At 44.4% G+C, this 21,641-nt stretch overlaps 1 protein-coding gene across 1 annotated transcript in view; it reads right to left on the minus strand.

Annotated features, from left to right (window-relative positions):
- Positions 1-20,988, minus strand: part of arhgef6 (Rac/Cdc42 guanine nucleotide exchange factor (GEF) 6) — a gene marked incomplete at its 5' end in the record, with an annotated part of 26,893 nt that extends 5,905 nt beyond the window's left edge. Inside the window, 17 exons of the mRNA XM_080525348.1 lie at positions 1,108-1,128; positions 2,242-2,418; positions 2,808-2,923; positions 3,589-3,670; positions 4,013-4,099; positions 5,163-5,309; positions 8,376-8,435; positions 8,953-9,091; positions 10,032-10,154; positions 10,767-10,862; positions 11,023-11,117; positions 12,567-12,619; positions 12,792-12,996; positions 13,199-13,320; positions 17,348-17,432; positions 19,534-19,617; positions 20,824-20,988. Of these exons, the coding sequence (XP_080381474.1) occupies positions 1,108-1,128; positions 2,242-2,418; positions 2,808-2,923; positions 3,589-3,670; positions 4,013-4,099; positions 5,163-5,309; positions 8,376-8,435; positions 8,953-9,091; positions 10,032-10,154; positions 10,767-10,862; positions 11,023-11,117; positions 12,567-12,619; positions 12,792-12,996; positions 13,199-13,320; positions 17,348-17,432; positions 19,534-19,617; positions 20,824-20,988 (1,857 nt within the window). The remainder of the gene's footprint in view (positions 1-1,107; positions 1,129-2,241; positions 2,419-2,807; positions 2,924-3,588; positions 3,671-4,012; positions 4,100-5,162; positions 5,310-8,375; positions 8,436-8,952; positions 9,092-10,031; positions 10,155-10,766; positions 10,863-11,022; positions 11,118-12,566; positions 12,620-12,791; positions 12,997-13,198; positions 13,321-17,347; positions 17,433-19,533; positions 19,618-20,823) is intronic.
- Between the last annotated feature and the right edge of the window lie 653 nt (positions 20,989-21,641).

Genomic DNA, 21,641 nt, shown 5'->3' on the forward strand with positions numbered 1-21,641 from the left:
ACAACGTGCTTCCTTTTTAGATGCTCGCGCATCATAGACGTGCTGCCATGATAAGCGAGTTCAGCTTTGCAAATTTTACATTTTACATTCTTTTTTTCGACTAATCGTGGCAGCCTTATTACTGTTATTAGCCTATTCACTTAGCTAACATTGCTAGCGAGGCATAATTTTGGAACATTTCTGATTGGTTGGGAGTGTGGCAAGCACCCCTCTGTAGCGAATTTTGAATTTCCGTACCCATGGCTCCATCGCCTTGAACCTTCCCAGGCTTTCCCAACAAGGTGAGAGGAAAAACTGGGAGCCAAGGGTAGTGAGGCAGGTACACGGATACAAACCCACACAGTGATACACACCTGCAAGCCAAGGGGGGGGGGGGGGGGGGGGCATATCAATTGTGCAATTGTGTGACCAAATGACATCATCACTTATGAGATAATTGGCTAACCGTCACCATTAACAAAAACTGAGGGTGCTTATTAGACCAAAGCTGACCAGCTATCACACATTAATTTGGTCCATTGTATTTTTTTATGTGAAATGTTACGTAACTCGCGAAGAGCAACAACCTACCGTACTTTACGGAAGCTGAATACATTTGTGAACATTGACGTAACAGTCAAACATGGCACATGGAAGGAAAGCACCAGCAGTTGGTGTGTTAGCTAGACACAAACAGACATGACATACTTTTTCGATCAATAAGACAATTGACTGACGTGGTGCGGAGAGCCTGGAAAAGCAGCCACTCTTATCCTGTCTGCACGAAGCACGACTAGCAGAGTCGCATAGTAGAATTTAAATTGAAAGATCTAGAGACATCGTTCTCCGCTGATATGAATAGGGCTTTCTGCTCCATAGAAAACTAAAATATATGCAGTGCGAGAGGCCCTCTTTGAGAACAGAGAGAGAACAGACTGACAAGGCCACGAAGAACACAGGAAACCAACACCGTACAGCGGAGGAAGAGAGAGAGAGAGAGAGGGAGAGAAAGAGAGAGAATGACACACACACACACACACACACACACACACACACACAGAAGCAAGCACACGCAAGCACACACACAAACAAACATGAACATAGAAAGAGAGTGAGGTCTAACCTTACCTTCAAGATATAAGACATCCTCTACAGAAGCCAGTATGGAGAGAGAGAGAGAGAGAGAGAGAGAGAGAGAGAGAGAGAGAGAGAGAGAGAGAGAAGATTTGCATGAGAACAAACAGTGTGAGAAAGGTGAGGTAGAATGTGAACGGTGAACATTTCAGAAACTACTCCCCCCCCACACCTGTAGAGAACAGAAACAGTATGATGATGATTCTACAGCATTGAAAGAGGAGAAATTATTTTTTTAAAAGAAGGGAGGGAAAGATAGAGATAGAGGACAGAAAGAGTGAGGGATACGCATGCAATCTCACGCATGCAACTGGAGATAATAAGAACCCACTCTTTTAACTCTGGGCAGAGAGGCTTGTAGCTAATATCTGGGACATTTCCCAACGTACACATCCGAAAAACACTGTAATTGCATGGAATGGAATGAGGAATGGTATAAAACATGTGATACCATTCCTCATTCCATTCCATGCATTACAATGAGCCCGTCCTTCTATTAGCATAGAGCTAGCTATTGCGTCAGTGAGGGCAAACTGGCATCCACATTATGTCAGGCTGTGTGAAGACTCTCCCCGATGCTTTGCTAAACAGGTTAGGGTTTAGGGTTAGGATTTGAGTTTCACAGGAGTCTTCTATACCGTATCAGTCAATAATCCCGCCTCAACTAACCATAACCTAACCACACGCTGACCATGACCCAAACCTGAACACTAAAATCTTTGGCTCTAGATCTAGTGCAGCCAACCACTGGGTCTGACAATTGTCAGTAAGTAATCTTGCCCCCGGGAAAAAAACTAAACACACTAACTGGCGGTGAATCAGAGTAGCCTAGCGATGACTGTTGCAGCTGGCCGGCAACAGTCAAACTCAGATCACAATGGGTTTACAGGAACCAGGGTTTGTTGCTCACAGCTTCACCGCTACACAGCTTCTCAGACCGGTGTTGATGTGAGCGCTGTAGTCATATGCTGCAAGCACGGCCCACGCAAACTCTCTAACTGTATTTCTCTAAGAAAAAGAAAACTCTCTATTTTTCCATGCAAACTCTCTATTTCTCTTTCCTTTTTTATTTTTATTGACCGGCGCTAGACTGAAGGGGGCAAGGGAGGGGGGGGGGGTCTCTCCTACCTCTTTGTAGCCCAGTGCAGCGGAGGGCTTGAGGGGAGGGGCGGGGCGCAGGCAGCTCATGGACCAGGGCTTGGTGGTCTTGGGGGGCTCCAGGGGTCCCCGCGGGCTGGCCGCAGGGGTGCTGAAGTTGGACAGGTAGGACAGGTGGGAGCCTGCCATACTGAGCGGCTTGCCATCCTACAGGGTCCCCAAATGCAGAAATGAGGACACACACAGTCAGACAGACTCAATGCAAGTTTGATGCAAGGTAAGCTCTAGTTACAACTGACAATATCTCTAGTTGCAAGGCAAGCTCTAGTTACTACTGACAATATCTGTAGTGAAAAAATACAGGGCAGCCATTTTGTTAGGTAAATATTCTTATGACACACGGTGCTTTGATCTGGGATTCACTTCCTGAAACAAGATAGCATGCCTGGTATGCTCTTCATGTGTGTGTGACTGCACATGCATAGTGGAATTATACATGTATATGAATTAGGGGTGTAACGGTACACATATTTGTGTGTGTATGCGTACACATACGGTACACATATTGTGTGTGTATGCGTGTGATATGTGTTCACCTTGACGATGGTGCCTACGGGGCTCCCTCCTTTAGCGAAGGCGTGGAGGTGTTCCAGCCACTCCTGGAGCTCCTGGGAGTTACTGCAGAACACGGTGATGCGCTCGATCATGCTCCCTGCAAAACCAAACAACCAACCAACCAACCACACACACTAATTATGACACGCCCCCCTGACGGCTCACCAGTGTGTGACAAACTACGTAACGGAATGATGAAAGCACAACATCGTGAACCTCAATCGTGGCCTGTGTCTCCGGGGAGTACATAAGTGTACGAGAGGACTGTGATGAGTGCCTCTTGCAGCGGTCCTGTCATGTTAATGATAGTGTTGAATGAGGGAGTGTGCTTCAGTGGCCAGCGCTTCAGTTCATGATGGGGCAGGTTTATCATTTCCCCTGAGCACGAGTCACAAGTCTGGCAGATATAATTTAAGGCAGAGAGGAACGGAACATGAGCCGGAGTTTCATTAGCTGAGAGTAGTCATAGGAGAACTGAAATAAGACTCACTTAAGAGAACATTTGCATCACAAGGATCACATCAAATAAGAGATGCTCCACTGATTCTATACAATTAGGGGCAAACTCCAATATTGGTATATAACCCATTAATCGGAGTATAATGATGTCCCACTGACCTACACTAGCTATTCAACAAAAGCCTTTCACTGGAAATCCAATAATTTGCATTGAATCCATTGACTCAAATCATACTTCATGAAGATCTCATGGCCTACTAGCGGAGCGTCGAGAACCTGCTCCGTGTCCGGTGAGAGACAAACCTGTGATCTCAAAGGCGTGTTGGCTGTTCTCTGTGTCCTCCGTCTGTCTGGATACCGTGGTGCCCGTCAATGACAGTCTTCCCTGGAGGAACAAGACACAGAGAGAGGGGGGGGGGAAGAGAGAGAGAGAGAGAGAGAGAGAGAGAGAGAGAGAGAGAGAGAGAGAGAGAGAGAGAGAGAGAGAGAGAGAGAGCAGAGAGCGAGAGCAGAGAGAGAGAGAGAGCAGAGAGAGAGAGGGAGAGAGAGCAGAGAGAGAGCAGAGAGAGAGGGAGAGAGCAGAGAGGGAGAGGGAGAGAGAGCAGAGAGAGAGAGCAGAGAGAGAGAGAGAGCAGAGAGAGGGAGAGAGCAGAGAGAGAGAGGATGATTAACAGGCCAGGAGAGAGAGACACTCCAGGATGCTTCTGGATCAGTTCATAAGTCCCACCTGGTAGATGAAGCCACTCATCCGCGGGCTGGCTGACAGCATGACCAGCACACTGGGAAACAGCATCAGATAACGCTCCTCCTTCTCCTGCAGGACACACACAACACACACACATTAACTCACACACACACACACACAGCAAAGAGTCATATGTGGAGAAATCAGAGGCACAGATGCTTAAGAGACCTGCACAAGTGTCAAACACATACTCAACACATACTATGTAATAGACATCCACAGACAGACAGAGACAGGACAATGGGAGTCATACAAAAACAACCACTGTCACATAGGGGGGGAAATATATCATACCTTTGTTTAGGAAAACCAAGTCACGACATTTTGGCTAAGTCAAAATAAAAGAAAACAGACAGAGGGAATATAGGTTGGATCGATGTTGAATAAACGTTGGCGGTAATATTTAATGAGGTGAAAAACAGCCTGCCGTTTTTTTTTTTTTGCTTTCAGTGGGGTTGCCACTCTCGACTCCGACCTTGCCGACCCCTACACAGAAACCACACTTAAGGGGGAGGCTAGCTTTCCACTCTATATTTGGTCAGTCTCGGGTTTCCGGTTGATTATCAATTCAGAAACATAACCATACACCCTAATGTAAGTGAGGGGGTGGTGGCACACATCCAAAATGAGTTTTTAACGGAAAACTCCTGAGAAAGAAAAGGTTTATAAAAAAAAAAGACTAACTTTATTCCGTACATCTATTCTGAAGTATGTGAGAAGTAAGTGAAGATTCTGCACGATGCACAAAACAAAACAAGCAAAACTTTCTCGGCTGTAAAAAAACAGAGAAAGGCAACAGTCTATCTCCGGCATGTTCTATCTCTCAACCGCACGTTTATGTTACTCACAACCTGTCACAGGAAAGAGAGAGCAACCGTTCCACCGCAGCAAGAGTAAAAAAGCAAGAGTGCTATACGAATCTGGACCGAGCTTGACCTTTGACCTTCTAAGAGGAACCCCCCCCCCCCTTGTGGCACTCTGAATGGAAAAAGTGACCCGTGGGTACGAGTTGAAGATCAGCTATGTACTGTATATCCTAATGTGAACCATTGGCGGGGACAAAATGTGAACGCTGATCTTAGATCTTAATATAAGTGCGGGGACGTCCCCCGCGTGGCGGCCGGTCAGTCACCTCGTTGGCCCCGCTCTGCATGTGGACCTGGGACATGTAGGCCACGTGGCCCAGGGTCTTCATGCCGTCTCCCTCCCAGCCTCGCACCGGCTCCCCCAGGATCTGCAGCTCCAGGTTCCTCCTCTTCCTCAGGTCCTGACACTGCGTCTGAGCGGGGGGGAGAGAAGTGCCTGTTATGAGTGTCAATAGAATAGGTCCTAATCTGGCTTTTCTGAGGAAATCTTTCTTTTTTTCCTCCTTCTGCAGTATTTTATTGCCATTTTTGTGGTGTGATTTGTGTGTTTAAACTTTAGAACTACGAGGGAAGGGTCGGTCGATATTGCTTGTTCTTTTGTTAGGGTTAGGGTTTACGCAGATGCGGTCTACACACTACCTATACGTGCACCGTGATTTCCATGACATGGCAGTAAGACAAAAGGTGTAAAAGAACGGGGCCACTGGCTGTGGTGAGTTAGACAAAACAGTTTCAGGTAACTGAAGGGGGGATCCCCTTTCTGAGAAAAGAAAGAAATACCTACTTAACAAGGAACTTGTGAAAACGTAGACCCACACCCAAAAGATCAACCAACTAACCTAACCTGGTGGGAAGCACAAAATGCCCCCTCCCTTCAAATGCAGTTTCAACACCCACGCATACACACCTGCACGCACACGCACACTATTCTCGTGTTGTACAACGTAATTCCCTCAGCACTTTATTGCTGCCACTCAAACTCCAGCCAAGACACATGCACACACACACACACACACACACACACACACACACACACACACACACACACACGCACACACAGTTTGATACCATTCCTCATTTAATTCCATGCATTACAATGAGCCGGTCCTCTAATCTATGCTTCCACCAATCTCCCCAGATCCACACACACCTCAATAACAATAATAATTATAATAATAACCTTTATAGCACTTTTCCTGCAAACGTTGCAGCTCAAAGTGCTTTAATCATTATATAATCATAATTTAATTATTTAGTCATTTAAAGGCAATATTTAAAAAAATCACAATTTGGCTGCATAAAATGAGAATGCAGCCTCACCAAATCTCTTCTTTTGTACATAGAAAGCCAGCGTCAGAAGACCTGAGAGCTGTATTGGGCTGATATGCTAGCAAAAGATGATATGCTAGTCTTTCAGATATTCTGGTGCTGTGCCAGTGAGAGCTTTATAAAGAAGCAGAAGGATCTTGAAATCTTTTCTGAACTTAACAGGAAGCCAGTGTAGAGTCTCTAAAATAGGAGTTATATGAGCTCTTCTGCTTGTTTTGGTTAAATGAATGAATGAATGAACTTTATTGTCATTGCTATAGTACAGGTACCAAACAACGAAATTTAGGAGGGGTGGCTCCCCTGGTGCTAGGAAAGAAGAAAAAAAAAATCGCTGCTGCATTTTGGACTAATTGCAGCTGGCCAATAGCTTTCTTCGGAAGACCAGAAAGGAGACAGTCCAAACGGGTAATAATAAAAGCATGCATTAATGCTTCTGCATCAGCTTGCTGGAGAAAATGTCAAACTTTTGCAATATTCCGTAGATGATAAAAAGCATTTCTAGTGATAGATTTGATGTGAGAACCTATAATCACACCTAGATTCTTTTTTTTGTGGTTTTGTCCTGATTTAGTTGTAGAACATTTTTGGACATCCAAAGTTATATATCTCTGAGACAATTCTCCAGCGAGCTGAGTGCATGTGAATTATCAGGCAATGCTGATATGTACAGCTGAGTATCATCAGCATAACTATGAACATTTACAACATATTTTCTGATGACTCCACCTAATGGGATCATGTACAGGGAGAAGAGCAAGGGACCAAGAATAGACCCCTGAGGGACCCCACATGTGATGTCAACATTATCAGAAACAGAGTCTCCCAGGACAACAAAGAAATGTCTACCAGCTAGATAAGATTTAAACCACTCTAACACAAGTCCCGAGAGACCAACACAGTTTTCTAAATGCTGTATTAGAATAGTGTGATCTACTGTATCAAAAGCAGCACTCTTATCTAACAAGACAATAACTGATACAACACCAGCATCTATGATAAGTCTGAGATCGCTTACAACCTTTACTAATGCAGTCTCAGTACTGTGGTTAGAACGAAAACCTGATTGAAACTTCAAGTAAAATGTTTTGCTAAGAAAATCAGTAAGTTGTCTGAAAATCACTTTCTCAAGGATTTTACTTAGAAATGGAAGGTTAGATATTGGTCTGAAATTCCAAAGAACAGAATTATCATGCTTTCCTTAAATAGCCATAGGTGCATCACTAAGAAGATATCATCAGTAGCAACTTCAAAAGTCCACAATCACCGGATACTTTCTCCTTTCTTGGAGTTAAGTGTTTAAATCAATACTTTGTAATCCAACATGCAGTGCATCCGACCACAATCTCGACTTTGACTTGACTTGAAACGACAGGGAAACTAATCTATTGGTCATCTATTGGCTAATCCTGTGGTCAGACACTAGTTTTATTTTTAAAAAGTATGGATTGCAACACTCAAATACCACCACATAACAGGGCAGCATCCCAGTTGCTGCTCATGAACATGTGCTACATGTGCCTGACTAAGAAGAGGCAGGGTGCTCTCTGTCAGACGTACGGCTAGCACCACAGGGAGTGGTGAGTCACCCCTTCCCTTCACACCTTCACAGAACTCATCACCTCACAGTGTGGAAACCAGACCTGCCCCGAACCACGGCTAAAAAGCAAACACTCTGCGTTGTCTCGTCTCACCAAACTCTTCCAACTCGAGGCTGCTGTTCCGAGTTCACACCCACCCTAGGAACAATCGTTTCGCTAACACTCTTGCAACTCTTGTTACGTTGAACATATCGTGTTATGGAAGACCGGGTCTCTGTTGTGTTGTGGCGTTCCCTTCCCTCTCCAAGCATCATGAAAACCCGAAAGGAACAAACAATTTCTCCTACACACGTTCACAGTCCAGCAGCAGACACCTTCGAACCTCTTTCAAAGTCGCCTGTAGCGCTAGAAATATGTGCTTTCAACCATATGATCTAAACAATATCAAGCTTGTTGGAACGGACCATCATTTGGGTTTTATGACCTTTTCGGCCATCTTTTATTCAATAATTGAATTCGAAAAATGTTGGGTTACGTGGACCACAGGTGTGCATGCAAGCCTGTGGACAGGTGAGGTGATTCAGGCCACTGTGCAGCGGTTTCTAGACCTACCACCAGGTTCTTGAATGTCACCGTCGCCTTGATGATGTCACTGTAGTCTGGATGGGCCTCCTGCAGGACATTTTAAAAAACGACATATTAAAATCACTTATATCTTACACGTATACTTGAATATAAATGGATATATACAAAGTACATATTACAACAGCGTCAGAGGGGCTGTGGAGGATATGTGACACATTCTAATGCTTTGGTCCTCATGTTGGGACCCGAAGTAATGATCAGACTTTTCTTTTGAAAAATGTGAATACATTTCCTCGTTGTCAATGACAATCAATCAATGACACATTGCTAGTCAACTAACACAGCTTGTTTTGTGAGCCTGCTAACAATGTAAAGTAGTGTTATAGTTAACTCGGTAGCAGTGGGGATTACTCACCGAATCCATTGCGTTGCAGGATTTTTGGCTTGACTAGCGACTAGTTTGTGTTGTGATTCTCAACAACGTTGAAACTAAGTTCCATGTTCCAAAAGAAAAGTCTGAACATTTTGATTGGTTGCCGACATGCGGACCAAATGCTCAGACTGTGTAACGTATGAGCTGGGTGTGAGGCGTGCTGTGACGTACCTCCACATGTCTCTCCAGTTCCTGGAGCAGGGTGGGGTACTTGTCCAGCCTCATGAAGGGCTTGCTCAGGCTGGTGGTCAGGGTCAGGATGCCGGGCGTGCTGGCGCCCTGGCTCTCCATGAACTTATCCAGCTCTTCACTGGAACACAGACACACACACACACACACACCAGCATGCACACACAAGCACACGCATACGAGCACACAAGCACGCACACCCGAGCACATTGACACAAGCACACGCGCGCACACAAGCACACACACACGCACACACACAGGGGAGTGGAATGATTTCAAACATTAGCATTAGAATTACATTCTAAATAGGTTGTGGCTAGAGAACAATACTTTTATTTTTTCAATGGCACCTCATCAATTCAGTAACAAGGTTTCGATCCACTGACTTCAATGACTGTTTGTAGCTACGTGAACATACAGTTGTTAACAGACATGAAAACAGAAAGCTGAGAACGGTTCTATGAAACATTTAAATGAGCTTACTGTGAATGCCAGTTGTCTCTATCAAACCACAACTATAGATATCCTGTCAGCTAAGACTAACAGCCAGCTTCCTGTGTGTGTGTGTGTGCTATACATACGTATACACACTTTCATTCCGCTGCAGTGCATTTTTTTCTTCACACAAATTGTTGTGGGAAGAGTGTTGACGAGACAGAGACTCTGAAGGTCACTCTATAACTGAACACTCACTACCGCTCTGATGAGACGCCGCTCTGCCGCTACGTTTACAGAGACAAAGCCTGACACCTGGTGGCTCAGAGGAAAACTGCAAGTGATCCTCCAGATCAACAAGGAAGCACGCAATTTGACTATCAGTAGAATCAGAATGAAACGTATAGATATATATCTATATCTATATATACGTAAAGATATATGAACGCGAATGAGCCACGTTGACCAAATTCACGCGTCAACATAAGCTACGACAGCACAGGACACTAAAAAGGTCATCTCCCCTCTAAATACAAGCCTCTCTGACCTCTCAAGCCTCTCTGACCCCGTGACTCTGACCCAGTGACAGTGTTTGTGACATGGTGACGTAAAAACTACGGTCTGACCTGTGGTCAGTGAGGACACAGACAGCAGAGGGGTGACTGGAGCAGTAGGACAGGTACAGGGTCCTGATCTGACACATCAGGTTGAGGTAGCAGCCTGCCACTCGCTGCTGGCCCTCTGGAACCCTGGGTAGGGGGGGGGGGAGATGAGGGGGAAACACACGTACAGTCGTAAGTCTACATCTCACATTCATGCCTACCTCATACAGATCACATGTCATATATTGACCACTGGAGATGGCACCAGGACAACACATCTTGATCTACAGCAAAATTATTATTATTTATTTTTTTAAATATTGTTATAAAAAGATGACTTCACCCACAGATAGGCCTGTAACAATTCAGAAATAATTGTCTAAATGACAATCTTGACTGTGCTCCAACATGCTAGCTAGCTAGCTGGCTAACAACAAACATCGAGACAGCTGCTCTGCATGTTAAGCACATCACAACATGCTGATAGAACATGAACATGCTAAAAACACATAACTACACATAACTAGATCCCACGGTCCCTTTATTGATGAGGATACATGTTAAATGTTATGTTCAAAAATACGATGTGAATATGATAATAAAGAGGCATGGTTTGCTTCATAGGTTGCTGTGTTATTACATTATCTGGGTCACATAACAGTGAAACAATTACATTGTTAATCACAATTATTTCGGAGACAATTAATTGTACAGCAAAATGTGGAATTGTTACAGGCCCACCCACCGACGCACACTTACTTGGTACACTCCTCTAGGGTCACACACAGGCCCTGCTGGAAGGTGAGGATCTCCTCCAGGTTACCACAGAGACTGCTGCTGTCAGTACTGCTCAGCCTGGTCAACAACACACACACACACACACACACACACACACACACACACACACACACAGACACAGACACACACACAAATTAATGTGAATTCTAGGACAGACATTTCTACTGGGCTCTAAAAAAAACAAAGTCATTGATGATTTCTGATCTTATCCACGTACTTGTCGCTGGCCTGTAGGGGACGAAGGTAGCAGCTCAGCACTGTCTGAAGGTCCTTTACAAACTCCCGTTCATGCTCCAGGATGTCTTGCACCACCTGAAAGGTGCATAGATACGACACCACACACCACCCATTAACATCAGCAGTTCCCAAACTTGGGTCCCAGGTAATCAAACTAACCTGATTGATGAATAAGACACATCTGTTAATGTTTGTATGAAGACAAACTATGTCGGTGTATGGCATCTGTAGCTTATTGCAGTGTTTTGGTCTTAAAATCCAAACAATAGGAGCACGCATATTTTTTAGCCGATTATAATACACTATAATACACTTGGACATCATTATTATGTGTTGCCAAAGCCCGCAATCAAGTTGTTGGGGGAGGGGGGGCGGTCTCAGACAAGAAGAGACAAGAGAGACCAGAAGGTTTGGGGGCCCTTGCATTACAAACAGTACATACATGCTCAGCACCTAGTGGAATTTCAGAATGAAAAATGGTCTCTAAATGGTGTTCTAAATCAGTGGTTCTCAACTGGTCTGGCTTTGGGACCCACATGTTCCCATGGCCATTGGGAAATGACCAAGTAGAATCCAAACCAAGCAAATGTTTTCTCAAAAATGGGCTAGTAAACACTTACACAATATCATCATTACTTTTTTTACATAGAGCACATTACTATAGCAATAGCAAACTGATCCTGATTAATAAACTGATGAGTATGAACATCACAACTGCGTGCTGCTTGATCCTGATGATTCTGAATAAAATGAACATCATAACTACATACGTATCTGTGTTCACACACACAATATGATCATCTCTCTGAGCAGGCATACTAAACGGGCTGGGGAAGCTAATGAGATAATTGTGGTTTGTGCTTTACTCCTTTCACGTCTTTCACACACATCTGTCAAAGTCTGACATCAGAAAGCTAAACACTAGAACTGTTTTTGGCTTATCTAGTGTTAAAATATACTTTTTTTTATTTTCTTTTACAGGGTATATACAGGAATCTTGAGGTTAATTTCAATACCTTTCCAAGACTTTTTAAAGACCTTGTCAATACTTTTCCAGACCTCACCGCCACTTGGAGTTGTAACCGTTTACATCAGTGACACCTTTAACTTAACAGTTTTAGTTTGCAATAGACTAGACCACTATCATACAACAGAATTTCCGGTTCATCTTAGGGTTAGGGTTAAAACGAATAAATTCACAAACTTGTACTAAACGTTTTTAGGACTCAAACTCTTTGGACAGAGTCTAATTCAGAAAAATACCTACAAAATTCAAGACCTCATAAAATCGTGATAATACTTTTTAATACTTATTAAGGGTCTTGATTTTCCCAAAATTGATTTATCAACTTTTAATACTTTTCAAGACACCGCGGATACCCTGTTTTAGCACACACTCTGCGACCCGTTCAGAACGAGTCCGTGACCCACTTTTGGGTCGCGACCCACCAGTTGAGAAACACCGTTCTAAAAGGTCTCTAAACTGTGTTCTAAACGGCGTTCTCTTCTAAGATGCCCACTCACCACACTGTAGTAGTTCTTGGTCAGTTGCGTTCCTTTAGGAGACACCGGCTTCTCTGTGGAGGACAAGAGAACAGGGGTCAGAGTGAGGGAGGGCAGGGTGACCAGGACAACAACGTGGAACCTGACAAAGCTGCTCATTGAAGTTAGACCATCGTGTGTCCATTTCTAGCATGGCCGTCTAGTGACCACCTCACAGACGCCCTCCCCCCCCCCAAGCCGCCTCACCGCAGGGCTTGACCTCACGGACGTAGTTGCTAGGGAACCACCCTGTCTTGCTGTTGAGGCTGCCCTCCCACCAGCCCCCGTCCTCCTGCCGCGACACGTAGATCAGGTCGCCCTTGTTGAACGACAGCTCGTCCTCGTTGTTCTGCTTGAAGTTGAAGCGGGCCTTCACCATCTGCCCCCCCCCTCCTCCGTTCTCCGACATCTCCTGTGGTCAGGTGAAAAAGAGAGGGTTGTTTTTTTATTTATTTTTTACTGACTGACAAACATAAAACTAATCAAGAGTAGATCTGGTAAAGCATGAATGTGTGTGTGTGTGAGTGTGTATATATATATATATATATATATATATATATATATATATATATATATGTGTGTGTGTGTGTGTGTGTGTTTGTGTAAAACCTCACCGCTGGTTTGGATTGTCTGCGCAGGGACCTGGACTTGGCGGAGGAGAGTTGTGTGTGTGAGGAGGTGGACTGACTAGGAGTGGGCGTGCTGGACTGCGAACATGACCTCTCAGCCCCACAGTCTGCGGGGGGGGGGGGGGGGGAGACAGACAAACACACAGGTGTGGATCTGACCCGCCATGTTGGCGTGAAGGACTCAATGTTTGTGTGAAGGACTCAATAGAATATTCCTATCATGAGTGGCCCAAAAAGACCATATGGACATGCGACCGTAATAGCTGCTGATGACGCACACACACACGCACACGCACACGCACACACACACACAGACACGCACACACACACACACACACACACACAGACACGCATACGCACACAGCTCCATTTGTGCTTCGGTCGTGAGATTCAACGGATGAGGCTGTTGAAGCAGAGCTTGTTTCAGAGCGAGCAGCTTGTCGGTGGAATTGCTTTAGAGGACGGCTCGTTTCCCTCCAGAGCCCGGGGGCTACCCCCAGATGTCTGCAGTGCAGTGTCTGCCTGGCTAGTACCACCTCATCCTACCTCAGCTCTGCACACTAATCTCATTGCCAGCCCCAGCCAACAGCCAGCCTGATCTCAGACCAGCAGAGGGGCTAGGATGGGACCTGGACCCATGTCACCAAGAGGTGAGTGACTCAAGACCTCAGACCTGCCTGCACACATGGTGTGAAGGAACACACACCGGCTTACCCTGAAAAAAAACACCCATCAAGCCAATTGTCCCATTATTTTAAGGTACCCTCAAATCGGGGGACTATGCCTAAAACGTGTTGTAACTTCTGAATGGTGAAACCAATTATGTAAACAAATACCATACCATTAAATAATAGAAGAGCATCACTACTTTAACCTTGTTGTGATAATGGTTTGATTTAAAATCCAAACTTTTGGAGTGTAGAGCCGAAAGAAGAGAACAATGCTTCACTGTCCCGTTACTTCCGCGGGGCGCTGTATATACAGGCTACCTATGAGTCAACGGTCTGATGGGGACCATGGCTTCTGATCAACCTCAGATTACAGTCTGCCCATCTGACCAGGCTACAGTAGAACATGTCCCACGCTGATGTGGCAGCTGTGGTGAGAGGACTCTCTGGAGGCAGGCACACACACATACACACAGACACACACACACACACACACACACACACACACACACACACACAGCTCCAGCAGTTACAACAACATGCAACACTCACCAATCAGGGGACTCGGAGCAATCGGAGGGCGGGGCTTACAGGATTGTAATGCAGGGAATGGAATGAGAAAGGGTACGAAACATTCCATTACAATGAGTCCGTCCTCCCGATTTCGACCTCCACTGCTCACTGAGACACACTCACTCACAATGCTACATGCTGCTAAGTAACCCTAACCTAGTTAGTCTCTAGTCTAGTCACCTAGTCTCACCGAGATGATTCCGGGATTAACCCTGACCTGACCAGTGTGAACAGTGCCATGCTTTGACTCAAGTCAATGTACAACGATCATGAGGGGATTCTGGCTGTAAAACAAACAAACTAATTGAAACCATTGCAGCCTGGTTAGAGAACATAATATGAGACGGCAGCTGGCGAAAGGGGGAACAAGTCGGCGACCGGCCAAATGTTCGGACTTTTATTCAAAAAAATAAATAATTAATTGGACTGAAAACATCCTCAAACCGCGGACTAGAACAACTATCCAGTTTGCTAACACAGCTTGTTTTGTGAGCCTGCTGCTAACATGTAAAGTAATGTAAAGTAGTTTTATAGTTGACTAGGTAGTAGTGGGGATTACTCACCGAATCCAATAGCTTGACCCGACTAGCGAGTGTGTTATTGATTTTTAACAACGTTTACATTTATTGAAAAGGTTCAGAGTAAAAGTACAAACATTTTGATTGGTTTGGCGACACGGTTTCACCAGCTGCTGTCACATATTGTTGGCAGTAGCTGTGACCAAATCCACTTTGACGTGGAGGAGGAAAGCCGCCCTGAGCGACATATTTTTATTTGATGTCATTTCATTACCCGAGCGGATCGTCGCCAAGCTATTTATACTTGTTTTGATAAAGAGCATCTGGAAGGCAGGATAAAGTAGATATCCCATTACAGTTGACAGTCTGGGGCTATCGCAGTGAGGATTGATAATGAGAGATGATTGAAAGGGGCGGGGGGGGGGACCTCCAACAGAGCAGTGAGTCAGGTTAATCACTGCATGGCAACTATCTGTCATTAGCAGACACATGATAGGAAGCACCATCACCATCACATTTTGAGATCAAAAGAGAGCAACAACTGTTTAGTTTCAGGGGAAATGGGGGGGGGGGGGTTGTATTGCAAATACAAGTTGTATTGCAAATACAAGTTAATTCCAGTAAAACACACACAAGAGTGGAGAAGCACATGTTACAAACTTGTAACCAAGTTTCCGAGTCTGAATGTGTCGTAAATGAACATGTTTTGGAACTGAACAGTTTTTTCTGATGAACAGATTGGAGCAGCATATTAAATGCTGGGGTGGTGACTCGGGCTCAGAGATTCCACATGCCTCTCCACATGTAGAGAGACGCCCAGGCAAGTCCTGCAGTCAGCAGCTCGCTGGGTCCAGCAGCTGCAGTGGCGGGATGTGCACACCAGGGGAGGCTGGTGGAGGCGGAAATTGGAGGCTCAGTGTAATGCATGGAATGGAATAGCTGTCCTCCGATTTATACCTCCACCAACCTCTGCTGGTTCTCTCTCTCTCTCTCTCTCTCTCTCTCTCTCTCTCTCACTCTCACTCTCACTCTCACTCTCACTCTCACTCTCACTCTCACTCTCACTCTCACTCTCACTCTCTCACTCTCTCACTCTCTCACTCTCTCACTCTCTCACTCTCTCACTCTCTCACTCTCTCACTCACTCACTCACTCACTCACTCACTCACTCTCTCACTCACTCACTCACTCACTCTCTCACTCTCTCACTCTCTCTCTCACTCACACACACACACACACACACACACACACACACAACCACACACACAACCACAGCTTATCAGATGATCACGAGCAAAAACAAATAATAGCCTCATTCATGATCATATTAAGGAGCATTTCACTAATCCACTTGACTTTTGAAGATTGGGAAAGGGCTTCTGGTCCTCTCCAGCTCAATTAGATTTGCATATCAAGTTGAGAATGTAAGTGAGAGAGAGCCTCTGGTCCACTTCTCAAGCTGTCGCATGTAGCATCCATGCGATTTCAAATGACTGGATAACGACTAGAACTAATACATAGGCTAAATGATAGCTCGGCAGACACAGAACCACAGAGGTAATAAAAAACACACCATCAGTGTTTCAATGGATGAATACAGTATTTTTCTATTTGCTTGTGAATGCTTTATGCCAACTTCATCTCTAACATTAATCATCCTTTATATTGACCAAGAGGGAATTCATTCCGGCCCTGAATGAGCACAATTCAGCATTTCAGCAACGAATAAAGCCTTATTTGACTAGTCAGGTGTTCTTCGATGATTAGAGAGGCATGCAGGACTTCAGAGACCAGGCCATGGTTCATCTGAGTGAATATGGCACTCCATAGGAGACAAACGCAACCGCACACATGCGCGAACACACGCACGCAAACACACACACGCACACGCAAGCACGCACGCACACAGCAGCTGACAACAAACAGGACACCTTATTGTGATTCACAAGGGCTCCTGGGAACTATCCAGCTAATATGACACACCTCCAGTTAAATCCTCTCTCACACACAAACACAACGGTGTATATTTTAAACCACAATGCTAAAAGTGTTCATTAAGACCTGTCAGCTCTGCAGTCACAAGTGTCAGTAGAATTATTCACGGGGACTTAACTCCTCCATTAGAGAGCTTTCACCGTGCGAGCAGAGGAGAGGTTACTCATGTAAACACAACACGTACAGAAATGAGCAGCACGTAAATATCACACACGGCACATACATGATGACGGTCTCCCACCGCATAATCACGCAGGAGGGTTAACATGAATTAAAGGTTCTGTGTAGTGTTGCCTCATCTTGAATTGAGTCATCTCCACAGCGCAGACAGAGAACCTCCCATGGAGCAGGTCAGGGAAGGACAGTCGGACTCGACTTACCTTGGGTGGCACAGTTGACGGCCAGCAGAGTGGTCAGAACCTTGCCGAAGTTTTCCCCGGTGTAAAGGCACTCTGGTTCAAAGCCCTGGTAAAAAGACAAAGACACCGTTAATTAAAAAAATAAAAACAAGACGACTGCCCTGCTCCTATGACTGCGTTATCAGTCCCAGGGAAAGATAAGTAGGTCAAAAAAACATAAGCAGACAGAGCGTGATTTCTCTCTGATAACACAGCACCACACAGTTACGCTGCCCTGCACAATAACAGAAACATGAACTGCAACTCAAACAACACTACAACAATAAGATCCGCGTCTAGACGAGATGAAAGTGTACATGTCGTGTGTGACCCATATTCTTGCGACTAAAGCGGTTTGGTTATCATGAAACAAGACAAGTTCTTTCCTCATTTTGCGATTCGATGCGCACACGATCTCTCAGTCCCTTTCACTCTCTCTTCTCTCTCTCTTTCTCAGAAAGCTATCGGCTTTCCTCCAGCGGGTTGGGTTTCACATTTTAAATAAAACATCTTAAATATAGAGTTTGGGTAGCAAGGCATGAGGTGTTGGTTCCTCATCTGCCCATTGAAAGCTAAAGCAACTGTGACTGTTACTCTGGGTGCTGGACAGGCCGCGGCGCGCTTCAGGTTTGACAAGGCTATCAAAATACATTTAGCCCTCGGTTAATCATGTCAGCATGAAATGCCCCTCACTAATTGTTGGAAACAGCCTGCGATATTCGCATTATGTCAGTCTGCTGTTGTGGTTTTTACAACTCCCACACAGAGGAACATTTCACAATGGAAAACAGTAAGAGTAAAAAAATAAATACTAGACAAGTGAAAAGTACTGAGAATTCAATCTAAAGTCAGCAACTGTCTTTGGGTACCTCACTCAAAATCGTTGAACGGGGGCCATGGTAGCAGAGTGTCTGACTCCTTCAGACGTATTACAACTGTACCTAACCGTGGTCACCTTTACCCATAAGCATGGAGGATCTATTTACTCTAACAGTTTACAACTAGTCGACAAGCTTGTTGCTGCAGCTTCCCCATTTGGCATCCAAGAGGAGAAGTGAAAGCTGTGTGACTGCTCTCTTTGTCTTGTCACATGACAAGCCCAGAAACATGTGCATATTTTGGCTGCGGTTAACAAAAATAAAGAGTTTTACCCATCACATCACTGACCAGAGCTTGGGCTGGGCTGGGCTGGGCTGGGCTGGGATGGCACAGAGAAACCCCAGATGATACATTCTACAGGGGCTCTCCAAGTCCTTATGGTCACGAGCTACTGCCCTGCCGCAAAGGGTCTAATTATGGAGGAGAAGTGGGATCCTGGATGAAAGCAAAAGGGACCTCCCAAACCTAACAAGCCAACCAGCATTTCTCCAGTGGACTATTTTACGTGCAGCGAGTCCGGCTGACTCAATTACTTTTTCTTCTTCTAACAAACCAACCTTATATGATTCAAAACCAAAACATACTATTTATAAAACTTTGGAAGAGAAGCACTGTCAAGCACAGCAGTCAAACGTACTGTAGGGAAGTGGACTTCCTTCACTCACTTAGTATAGCCTACCATTTGCGACGTCGTTATCCAGCAAATATACACTGTAATAAACACAATAATACATATAGATACATATAGTGATATCTTATTTTGACCGAAGGAAAATAAGGACCCTTTTCCTCCACCAAGCAGTAGGCTACAACCCACATCATAACAGCAGTAGACACTGAAGCCTCAGTGTCACCAGTCAGTACAGACATGGACAGACAGACAAACAGACAGACAGAGACATTACTGTCTTGTCCATCTGTCTGTCTGTCTGTCTGTGTCCTGTAGGAGTGACTGACAGCATGCCTGCTTATGAGGGCAACCCACTCCACATGGCAATGAGAGGACATGAGAGAAAAACATACCCCTTAAAAAAAAACAATCTGTGCACAGACCACAACAAAACAGTTACAGGCTACAGCTCGTCCATTCATTGTCACAAATAATGAATCGCGTATGACCGATGCTGCTATGACATTCACTGTTTATAATATCAACCTCTAGAAACAAAGTCCAGTGATCAAATGTCAATACACCATTTGAGTCCATGTAGAAAAACAAGGCACACTATCGAAACATGACATGAGTTACAGCAAACCACCATCAATCCACCTCTATTAAAACAACTTACCTCTACTTTCAAGGACGTACATCCTCTTAGAAACTCTCGAATATTGGCAATGCAGTCTGCCTCGTTTCTGGGATCCTGGCAGTACTAAAAGGCAGGGACAGAAAAAAATAATATATAACAATAACGTACCTTGGAGATATCAAAAGATTTTTGACGCGAAACAATTCTGATTAGAAGCGTTCGCGCGTCCAATGACGACTAAAAGACGGAGAAAGAAACACAGTAACAGTCCGTTGTCTCTTTTCCAATATTTGTGGCTTACACAGTTCACAAAAGTAAAGTGTGGATTGTTCCTTCGTCTCTCCTTCATACATACATCCATATATACATCCATACACCCACCAGTCACCCAAGGGGGCGGTCGCACCAGGAAGCAAGCAAGGCTTTGAGGAGGATGTGACGATTAGTTTGCTATATTATTTTATTATATAGATAAATGATTATTATTATTTTCAATCAGTTACCGTTGCACTGTAAACTAGATCAACTTTATTTTCAGAATTCTCTTAACAAAACGGAGTATGCCCATATACTGTACATTCAGTTGGTGTAATACACTGATACTCGTATGCAGAAGTATACAAAATACCATTTTTGTTCATTTCCCATGCCTTTTGTGTTGTCTTAGAAATGTAGTGTATATATCTGTGCAACAATTGGACTGCACTGTCTTCACTACAGCATCTCTACAGTGATGAATGGCAATCATTAAAGTCCTGCATGCATGGATGCTTCTTGGGTTCTGCATGTTTTCCCAATCGGTGCACGTGGGCCTACCTAGTAGGATTCCCTGTAGTGTACAATCAGGTACGGCTCAATTAGTACCCAACAATGCTATCTATAATACTATATTATCTTCACAAAATAATAGTAGGAACTATGTCGGATAGTTGCCTGATGTGTACCAACTTGAACATTTCGTCATCTCCAGAATGCGGAACGTTTTTTTTTTTCTTTCGTTTTACAGGAAGTCAACACACACTACACCAGAGTTCAGCAATCTGTAAAACACTCGGGCTTAAATCCACATGTTGCATTATTGTAATGTATCCAAACACTATCTAAATAAATTACGTAAACATATCTGCCTGCCTGCATTATATTTCTCCAATTAATGTTGGCCATTCGTTTAATCAAGCAACCCCTCCAAATTCCCTCCAGAGGCGTTGCCAGGTTTTTTTCATTTTGTATAGTTTTTTATTTATCACGGCTGTTTGTTTTGTTGACATAACAGATGTCACTTTTCCTACGTTATCGTGACATTGTAACACTGATAACACATATTCGTACCTTTGGAAGTGAGCCGGGGACGAGCCGCTCCATGAGCTTGCACAAGACGACCCCATCTTTCAGAGAGGTTTTCAAGAACTCCTCCGGGTCCGCTATGTTCTTCTTGGGCGAGTTAAGCACCCCTAATGATATCAGCCACGTTACCGTCTGCTCCTCGGGGTTCATGGCTCCGATTAATCCTCTTGATCATCGATGCATCCCCACCGAAAGCGCAAGTTCCACAACTCCGTACCAAAAAAAGCTCCCCACATCCGTATCACACTTCTGCTTGTAGAAAAAACCCCGTTTGTACGAGTGAGTTACCCCTACCGGTTACCAAGCACAAGAGCAAGGTCTCGTCTATACTTGTGTGTCTATGCTATGTCTTCTTTGAATTGACACTTTGCAGACTTCACTGGGCATCTGACGTCACTAAACATGCACCAAGAGAAATAAAAAGTATGTTCCCTATTGCACTCAGTGAAATCGTCTGACAACAACATCAGGAAACTGACAATCATCGTTATCTGATGGTCTTCACCATATTTGGCAAGGGAAACATTCCATAGTGTGCTGATTGTGGGACATGTTTATCACAATAGGAGTTTAGAGATCAAATAGCTGGGGGGTATTCGCGAGTTAACAATAAACCTGGATTTTCCTTTAGTGACGTTGATGTAATGGTCTAACCCAACATCTTCATTAAGTCTTGAAAATTAAACCATATGATCTTTAGAATTAAAGTGTGACAACAGGTAAATACTCTGAGGCAAGGTTAATAACCATATAGACACAACCCTAACAAGTAGAGCCTAAAGGAGGGTAAAGCAAACAGCATC

Source organism: Nansenia antarctica (assembly GCF_963989245.1).
Source record: "Nansenia antarctica genome assembly, chromosome: 3".
Lineage (NCBI taxonomy): Eukaryota > Metazoa > Chordata > Actinopteri > Argentiniformes > Microstomatidae > Nansenia > Nansenia antarctica.